Here is a 10,350-nt window from a genome sequence, read left to right on the forward strand (position 1 = left end):
GTTATATTCAAACTTGAGAGTGTTATACTGTATAATGTACTCTTAAAAATATATATAGATTTATATATATATTTTAGGCTGGGGGACTCTGTCTTTTACCACTCTGCTTCCCAAACAGTAGGAGGAGGTTAGGAAGTTAGACATTTTAGCATGTTTCTCAGCACCCACACAGGCCAAAGCAATCACTTCAGCCACAAATGAGTTTACAATCCCCAGTGAAACTAAAAATCTTGCAAAGACTAGTCATGTGATCAAGCCTCCAATAACCTAGCTAAAGCTCATGGAGTTTAAGGAGTGACCCTAGATGAACTTTGTAACTGTAACTGGAGGCTGTTCATTCTCACACAATTTAAAAGATCCACAGGAGCACAAAGAAGAGGACAAGAACAACCTCCCAATGCTTCTCCTCTTTCCAGCTTCCCACCCTCCCTGTACACCATAGAACTACATTATGTACAGCCAGCGCTCTACTCTGAGAGAGTAGGAGGAACAGTCAGAATTGTGGATTGAGCAAAAAAGGGGATTAGGGAAAGTGACCTGGGAATGTTTCTTCCTCCTCGGAGAAATCCTGAGAAAAAAAAAAATCCTCTTTGGTAGCTGTTTTTGTTTTTTCTCTTATTGAAAGGGCTCCCTACAAAAATATTACCCTTTGAGATCTATTTGTTGCAAAAGGGGATAGAGATATTCTTTTTATTTTTTTCTTTAAGCACTTATATTAGCATTGTTCCAAAATTCTTTTAAGTCATTATTCAGAAACCTTAGTCATACCACACATGCCCATTTTGTACGTACATGTTTGGAGACATTCTCTTTTAATGAATATTAGGACTTGGCCCAAATCAGACTTACAATCAAAACTAAGATGTACCCAAATTTAAGAAAACAACTGTTATCACACCTAATATTTCATAAGGGGGTCTGTAACAGGATGCTATGGACTCCCTGTTACTATGGAGAAGGAGCTGGGAGTGGGGAAGAGCTCAGGTGGACTAAGCTGCTCTCTAAAGAATGGCAGAAGAATAGGTTGCCTGAATATCCTATGCTGGAGAGGTGCTTCTTTCTGAGGTAGGAGCACTGCAGTAGTCCAGTAGGGCAGAGAAGGGTGAAGACAGCAGTCTGCCTACTGCACTGCTAGCTGTACCACAGTAGTCCTGGGAAGCAGGCAGTTAGCTCCTACTACCTGCAGCTCGGAGTGGCTCTGAAGGCAAGCTAAAGAAAGTCACCGATGGTGGCTGGGAGATCACAAGATCTGGAAAGGTAGGACTGAGACCCTATATAAGCCTAGGGTTGAGCCCAGGAGGCAGTTTGTCTCTGCAGGCTGCCAGGGAAGAAGCCTGTGATGACCATGACTGAGAGACTGCCTGAGAAACCCTAGCTGCTCTAATGCCAAGGAAGGGAACTGATGCTACACCAAAGTCAAGAGGCCACCAGAGACCCCACCACAGGTGGAGTATTAATAAGGAACTGTGACTTGCCTGAACAGAACTTTCTTATGCAACCAGAGTGCTTAATTTTGATATAGCCAGAGGGCTGGACTTTTTTGTTATGATTTGCACCAATGGACCATCTTGAGACTGATTAGGGAAGGGAGAGGTCCAAATAGTTCCCAGGGGCACAACCAAGCTTCAGACTGCCAAGGATGGGACCCGAATGACAGTATACGCTGAGAGGGGGACAGCCAGGGCCAGGCTCCCCGCACGAGAAGAAGCAGGGGAAAAGATGAAGATTGGATTATAGGCCCAGTGCTGGAGCGAGGCAGAGCCAAAGTCAGGAGCCCATGGCCAAGAAGAGTAAAGACCAGGGCCAGAGGCCTGTAGCCTGATAATAGTAGAGGCCCAGGCCAAGGGCCCATAGCCCTGGGAAGGGCAGAGACTGAGCAGAAGCTTATATCCCTCACAGGGCAGAGGAAGAAAGTGGGGCTGAAGACCCACTGAACTGTTCAATTGTTGACTCCTGTAAGGCATGGGTGTGACTAAAGGAGAGGTCGGAGGCCACAGATAGCCAATAGGACCAGACATGAACAGAAACATTGTGTGGATGAGTAGAACAGACCCTGGGACAAGGGAGGCTTCTCAACTCCTTTCTCTCTTAAGGTATCATCAAAGGCATGGCAGATGAGTAAAAAGGGAGAGACCCAAGACCCAGAGGCAGAGACTGGAAGGAAATCAAGGGAAGATCCTGCCATTTGTGGCCTTCAGTCCTACTACAGGGTCTATATGGCCTATTTTATTGGAACAGGATCATAGGAAAGTAGAGCTGGAAGGGACCTCACAAGGTTAGTCCTGGAATCACCTATTAGTCACCTAGAATCATAGGAATAGCCATGGATCAAATAACACTGCAGAATCCTTTTTTCCTGGCCATGAAGTATTACCTCATGATTAGATAGCATGTAACCAGTTTCGATGAAATACTTACAAAATCTACTTGGGTGTGTTCATTTTGTATGTAATTGAAACGTTTTCTGTTTCTATTATCAGCATGTGTTGAGATTGAGGATTTGGATTCTAGACTAGTTGCATTGTTACTGCTCTTAACTGAACTGAAGTGTAACCTTTTAACAAACCTTAAAACTCACCTCAATAACAGGGAGTTTAAGGTATATTCCATTAGTGGGAGGGGAGACAGGGAGTGGGGAGGGGAATGTGAAGTCCTAATCAACACCCACAATTAACTCATGTTCATTGGAACTTGTACAACAAGAGACCAGGCTCAGGTTGCATATATATCAGTAAAGCATCAGATATCTTTCTGTGAATTTCTATAGCATGAACAATTCTAGAATAGCGATAGGGTGCTATCTTAAAATTGCTATTCTTGAATGTAGAATGATTACATTATAAAGTCTAATCTAGGATAGATTTTAATGCAGTTTTGCTTAAGGTAAATCACAGAGATACAAATCAAGGATTATACTTGTCCAAATCCTCTAGACTGCAACAATTACTCAACCATAACTAATGTAGCTAAATGTTTGCATAATTATGCTCTGATTGCAAAATGATTCAAAATTGTTGATGCAAAAATAGCCTTCTGGCATTTTGTATTATATTTACTATAAGAGTGAAAATAAATAAAAGCAAATCACATATAGTGCTCTTGATTAGGAATCTCTGGAAAGAATAACATACACTACAGATTTATGTCTAAAAAGTGAATAGTTATAACACTGGAGATAGAATTTAATCTCTATTGCAATTCATTCATAAAATGGAAATCAGATAAAATAAATCCAGATTTATATTTAGTAGTGATGTTTAATGAATTATGAAAGAAACAGATAAAATATATATTCCTAAATATGGAAACTAAATTTGAAATATGGGTTTTGAATCCAGAGATTTAATTTTCATAATTTATTATGTAAATCATGTCTTAGTAGCAAAGAAAGATACAAGATTCCACTAATTGCTAACACTATTTTTCAGTAATAAAAGTAATATTTTTCAATGTAAACTTAAGCACGGCCCAGATCCTGCAGATACCTAAGCTCTTACTTGCTTTTATGTACCTGAGTAAGCTTTTGAATTTTAGTGGGTCTCTTCATTTTTGTTAATGGAAAAGGTTTCACAAGATTGGGACCTAAAATATTTGTCAGACACCAGGCCATGGAGAGTCCATAGTAATTGTTAAAGCATGATTGACAGCCAGGACTCAGAGCCACAACTGAGTCTGAACAACAAAACAAGGACAGTTATCACTGACCTACTCTGGAGCCAGGGAGCTGAGAATAGTATGAGACAAAAAGCAAGCTGAAGGTGATGTCTGAGCAATCAAAAGCTGGAGGCAAAACTGAGGCTTAGTATGGTTACCCAAGGTCTGAAGCAGGCACCTGTCAGTAGTCAGCTTTACCCATTCATACCTGACTCTCAGGAAGAGGCATACATAGCCATACATTCAACACTTTCCCAATGACATTCTTACTACTAAGTTAAGGAAATACAGTCTGAACAGAAGTACTCTAAGGTGAATACATAATTGGTTGGCTCATCCTGCTCAAGGAGAAGTCATCAACAACTTGATTTCTAACTGGGGGTAGATAATGAGTGTGGTTCCCCAAGGGTCTGTCCTGGATCCAATACACTTCAATATCTTCATTAATGATTTGAAGAATGAGACTGAGTGCACATTTAGCAGATAACACCAAGCTGGGTGGAGCTGTAGATAATGTAGAGGATAGGACATACATTCAGAATGACCCCAATAAACTGGCAAAATGGTCCAAAGTTAATCAAATGAAATTCAGTAAGGATAAGTGCAAAGTCCTGTATTTAGGACAGAACCATCAAATGCCCAGATACAAACAGGAAAACAAATGGCTAGGTGGCAGTACTGGAGAAAAGAACCTGGGGGTTATAGTGTGAGCTGCGTCTGAATCAACACAGTGCTCCTATTGAGAAAAAAAAAGCCAATAGCATATGGTAATTCTTCCATTCTATTCAGCGCTATTCTCTTTGGCCACTGAGGATGGGACAAGAAGTAACAGTCTTCAATGGCAGGAAAAGAAATTTAGACTGGACATTAGGAAGAACTTTTTAATTGTAAGAATGGTTAAGCACTGAAATGGATTACTTAGAGAGATTACGGTGTTTTCTTCTTTGGAAGGTTTTAAGAACTGGCTAAACAAACACGTGTCTGGAACGGTTTAGACCAGTGTTTCTTAACCCAGAGGTCGCAACCCAAAAGTGGGTTGCAAGAATATTTCAAAGGGTTGTGAGCTGTGGCAGGGCAGAGGGGTGGTGGGAAAGTGCCTGCCCCTTCCAGCAGGGGAAGGGGGCAGAGGAGAGCTGCATGGCCAAGCTGGTGGAACCAGGGCCAGTGCCCATGCTGACTGGGGCAGGGCAGCTAGGAGACACTACTCAGGGAGGCCATGACCTGGCTGCCTGGCATGGTGTAGAAGCCCCAGCCCAGGTCAACAGGGATGCCACAGGCCCCTCCTCCTCCCCCATCTGCTGCCTCCCATGAGCCAGAGTCACCACAGCCACCACACTCTGGCCCAAGTGTGATGGGAGCAACTCAGGGTTCCTCCGGCAGGGCTGTGGGGGTGAGACCAGGGGGATATGGACTGGGACAGGTCATGGATCTTTGCAAATGGTAAGAAAAACTTTGAGAACCACTGGTTTAGACAATTTCCTGAGATCATTTCCAGCTATACTTCTCTATGAAACTGTGATACCTGGACAGAGTTTCCTGCAGGACATAATCCAGCCCAGTTGCATCATATTTATAATATGGTGATACAGGTACATTAGTTCGCTGGCACATACTACATTAACTTCCAGGGTCAAATCACTGGAATAACTTTCTTTCTGTTCTACAAAAATACCAGAGTGACTATAACCTTGAAAGCCTAGTCCAGCTGAAATCAATGGGAGTTTTAACACGGTCTCCAAAATAAACCATTCCAGATACGTGTTTGTTTTGCCCTGCCACCAGGGCAGCGGGGAAAGCAGCCATGGCAGGTAAAGGACAGAGGAAGGAGAGAGGAGAGGACCTGCCTCTTAGCACAGAGGGGAAGGAGAGGCTGCAGCAGAATGGTGCAGTCTGAAAGGGAGGTGCAGCTGTGCCACTGTACCCCCTATGGATCTGCCCCTGTGTACGTACATATCATCTCACATGCACGCTGAAAGTCAATAAGTGGGAATTTTCTTAATATTAAGGCAAGCAGAATTTGACTTTCAGGATTATTGAAATAAGTTATTTTTCTTTTTTAATACCAGAAATAGGAACTAAGGAACAGGTATGATGCATTTGTGTCTTCAATGTTTATATATGCAGACATTGTCAGATCAGTGAAGAATTTAATAAGATAAACAGGCTTGTGGAACTTGATCATTTAAAGATATAATGGAGTCTTTCAATTCTTGCTTGCTGGCCTAGATCCAGCCAAAGGCAGAAGCAAAGGAGAGAGTCATATGCCTGGTTATAATGAGCTTGTGTCATTAATCTGTTGAAATAGATAGGCCCAAATAAAAGATGTGCCAGATAAAGCTGAAAGGGAGGTGCAGCTGTGCCACTGTACCCCCTATGGATCTGCCCCTGTGTATGTATTTTAAGATAAAGCTAAATTTCGCGAGTATGGAGTCTCACTACAGAGAAAGTCCCCTCCAGTAAAGGGTGAGGGACATTAGTGAGGAAATGTGCCAATTGCATTGTGCATTTGTTTTGTAGATCCTTAAAGTATGTTTTTTTCTTTCAATCAGATGCTTTCCTAAAGACTATTCACTTTAAATTAATAAGGATGATTAGGCTGAAATGTGACATAATCTGTCTTGCAGCAGGTTTTCAAAGGCACGCAGATCCTGTAGCAAGAAGGCATTTTCCACATGCTGCTCACCGGATGGACTATATGGATTTTGAGGATGATAGCCGTGGATGGCGCTTTGACATGGACATGGTGATAATCTACATTTATTCTGTCAACTGGGTAATAGGATTCATTATTTTCTGTTTTCTATGCTACTTTTTCTTTCCTTTTTAGGACACAGTAATCACAGTTTACTAAACTTGAGCAATCGTACAAACGAAGATCATGTGAATAGACATACCTCAAAATAAGAATGCATATTTTCTTTATATGACATTTTAAATCATTCAGAATTGTATTAGGCCATATCAAGTACTATATGGGTCTAATGGTTTAATTGCTTGATGCATCTGCTATTAGCAACAATAATCTGAGCTGTGTTTAAAGCATAAGCCACATTGCAGTCATTGTCATTGATTTTACCAGAGCCAGAATTGCAGCCATTACACACAAACTTACTCCTATGTCGAAGCGTAAATAGCATTTTGTTTTTGGATTCATATCTGGCTCCATGTTGACATACTGTGCAACAGTAGTGTAAGAGTGGTAGGACTGGAACACTAGCTGGAGGCACCAAATTGCAGGAGGGGACCCAAAAATAACAGCCATTGTGCTGCTGGCCCCATCACCACCAAAAGTCCAGCTGCAGCTCTGCCCAGTGCGCCACCACCAAGGGCACAGACCTACCCTGTTATGTTTCTGTTGTGCCACATTACAGAAGTCACCACACCTTCTGCTGCCTCATTTTCCTCAGATAATGCTATTTGTTAAGTACTGTAGTCAATGTTTTAGAGATCTGCTTAGAAGTATTATGAGAGAGGCAAGGATTTTTGAGGGTGATATATTTTATTGGACCAACTACAAAGCTGAGAGAGATCTTAAAACTACCTTCTGGCCAAAAGCTACCAAAAATATTATACTACTGTTGCAGTAGGCATTGCCTAGGTACACACCATAACTCCTTAAAGGAGAGCAACAGAGTGCTGGAAAACTAAACATTGATAAACCTACTTCTACCAGCATTCTGGGAATATGTACCTGTCTAGGGATCAGATACAGCCTTTTCTCAGCCATAGCTCACTGCCTGATGTGCTATGCCTGTTACTTATGGAATAAAAGGAAACTGCTTACTGACCTGAAAAAAATCACCTTTTCAAAAAAAATGGCAGTTGGAAAGGACTTTTTCATAACACTAAAATGTGCACCCACAGGGGACCCAAAGTAGCAATTCATCCACACAGTTATATATAGATCCAGGAGTCCATATAGGAGAATGAGGCAAATAGAACATAGGCCGGGCACAGGCCAGAGAACATGATCTTTTAGGGGTATTGAAGCAAATATCTTTCTCCAATTCAAGTTCAATCTGTAGATGGCTTCAGCGAATAATTAACATGTACAAATTATTGTAACAGTCTGAGAATCAGCCCACACATTGGGCCACCAAACCCCAATGGCATCTCTCAAAATAACAGAATACATGTGAGAAGATCCAGAATAACTTTATGGTCAGTATATATGCGGATTGATCCTCTGTATTAAAAACATTTGTGTCTGAGGGGGGGGATCCTGTATCCATTTCATACTAAGTACACCACAAAATATTTCTAAAGTAGGTGAAATGGAAGAACAATACCTATGAACCTCTATGGTAGGGAGTTCAATACTGTAGCAGAATGCAAGTACTGAAAAATAGTACATGGTGGTTGAAAGTCTTATTCTTGAGAAAAATAACAGGCAGATGTTTAATTTATTAAGGGGTGGATTGTATAAAGGTGCTTCATGTTGTGGCCCTGATCCAGGAAAGCGCATAAGAATGTGAGTAGTCCCAATGACTTCAGTTCTTGGAAGGCATACTTGTGAGGCAAACTCGGGTGCTGTTGGTTATTCAGCAGGCAGCGCTCTTTCAGTTGACTTAACACAAATTAATTGTGTGGACAAGTACAAGTAGCCATGTTGCTGGAGGTGCTGTCTTTCAGCTGAGACTGAATTGAATGATATCACTGGAATGTAAAAGTATTTCCATAGATCCTTTTCTGGATTGGGGCCTGATTGATAAGCACTCGTAGAAGCAGAAGTGATCTGAGCCTTAGACTTCCATCTCATCTGAAAGATGGCATATCCTAGCATTTAATTTTTCTTCACAGGCTTCATAAAATAACTTCTTGAGCATTAGTTCTTAAATCTTTCAGAATATCTCTGCAGAAGTAAAAATTAACCTTCTTGTCAGCTGCTACAGTTAGGACTGTAATAGATGCAGTCGTCATTTTTATTACATAGATGCAATATTGCTCTAAAAGGTAGATAGGTATAGTGAAAGGAATTCACTATAGCAATAGTTGTGCACATGAAAGAAATATATATATCTGAAGTATATCTAGTTGTGTCTGCCTGTAATAGAGTGGCTCGTACCACAGGCAGATGAGCTTTAAATGTAACATTTTCCTTCTTGCTCTGAGGTTTTTGTAAAGCTCCTGACAATTTCTCCTATAATATTGAATTAAACCATCCTTTTAAAGCTAGATTTTTTATTGCCATAGGTTCATTTGTACACTACCTGTGACTTACCTGTATAAGTCTGTATGCACAAGAAAAATCTCAGCAAGTTTAAAACATTTTTTTTCCCCCCTCAGCTAGTGTTTTTAAGTTTACTGATCTATTGTCCCTGCTTCAGCTAAGACTATGGAAAGAACCTTTTCAAACAAAATAATATATTGAGCCTAAAAATTAAGAAGAAAAGGTGTACCACAAAATAATTACTAGCCAGTTTAACTGAGAAAGTGTTAATATGAACTCCAAACAACAACAACAACAACAACAATCACATTCAAATTCTTCCATTCTATTTGGTCATTTAACCAGGATGCTGCTGAGATAACTATAAGTGAATATTTCAAAATATATTCATGCATAAGAAATCTAATCCAACTAGACACAACTACACAAGTGTAACCTTGAGTACAAGATTTCTAGTAGCATTTTATCATGTATTTATTCTGAAAAAAGGTACAGGGAGAGAAAATGTCAATGTAATATTCACCTCTCTTGTATAATTAGAACAAAAGATGGTAATTGGGATGGATACACTTTTTTCTAAATTTACTAAGAATGAATATTATTTGAGGTTAAATTAACTTTGTAATCTAAACACTTATGATACACATGTGCCTGTATTTTTGTTACTTTGGTTAATGTTGTTAATTACAAAGTATAATGAGTTAATAAAAAATATAGAGGGGACGAATTTAATGCTTCAGATTTCCATAAATCTGTTTAGAAGATTTCAGAAATTCTGAATGGGAAAACAATATACAAGGGGTTATGAAAATCATTTCTCTTTCCATCCAAGTAAATTCTTCAGGAAAGTGTAGCTGAAATGTTTTGGACTTTAATGTGCATCCACTGAACACTGTCTTAGAAATTCTGATTAGATCATGATCGGGATATGAGGACCTTCATTGGTAAGCAGTCTTATTCAGCAGTTGGTCCTGCTCTGGAATATTTTCTTATCCATGAAGATATTAAGATGTTTGCAGTAAAATCTGGGCAGTTGTTTGCTGTGTTTTGCAGCCATTTCAATAGGTTATTTGTTTAGTGAAATTAAATTGTAATAGTTTTGCAACCAAATTCCTGTTTGCTAATGTTTTCTTGTGTCTGCTCTTTTGGGAAGTTGAGGTTAATTGCAGTGATTGTCTCTTCAGGCTAGCAGTCTTTGGTTTGTTGTTATCCTTTGAATGGTACATAAGTAATCAAGATATGTTTTAATCCACATGAGTGCACCAACTTCATATTCTGGATCTGAATATGATCTTTGAGTGAGTGATATTAATGCTTGTGTTATCTTCTAGGCAGATATGGAAGTCTTAAACAAACAGCAGTAAAAAGCAAGAGAGAAAAAAAAGTTAGCTTACAACAAAGAAAGGCATTCATGTACTGCTGCTTACTCATGAAGTTTTAGGTGCAATGACTAACATAACATATTAGTTCACAGTTGTTTTTCTGTCCATGACAGGTCTGCTTACCCAGTTCTTCCCCTCCCACTA

General features: G+C 40.0%; 1 protein-coding gene across 2 annotated transcripts in view; it reads left to right on the plus strand.

The window, feature by feature from the left end:
- The window catches only part of RNF180 (ring finger protein 180), a 117,521-nt gene extending 107,590 nt beyond the window's left edge, over positions 1–9,931 (plus strand). Inside the window, exon 6 of one of the 2 annotated variants that reach the window (XM_019532131.1) lies at positions 6,279–9,931. In XM_019532131.1, coding sequence (XP_019387676.1) covers positions 6,279–6,481 — 203 coding nt within the window. In that variant the 3' untranslated portion in view covers positions 6,482–9,931. The remainder of the gene's footprint in view (positions 1–6,278) is intronic. The other variant, XM_019532132.1, reaches the window with a different exon arrangement.
- The last annotated feature ends 419 nt before the right edge of the window (positions 9,932–10,350 follow it).

This window comes from Crocodylus porosus, unplaced genomic scaffold (assembly GCF_001723895.1).
Source record: "Crocodylus porosus isolate Cpor-Errol unplaced genomic scaffold, CroPor_comp1, whole genome shotgun sequence".
NCBI lineage: Eukaryota > Metazoa > Chordata > Crocodylia > Crocodylidae > Crocodylus > Crocodylus porosus.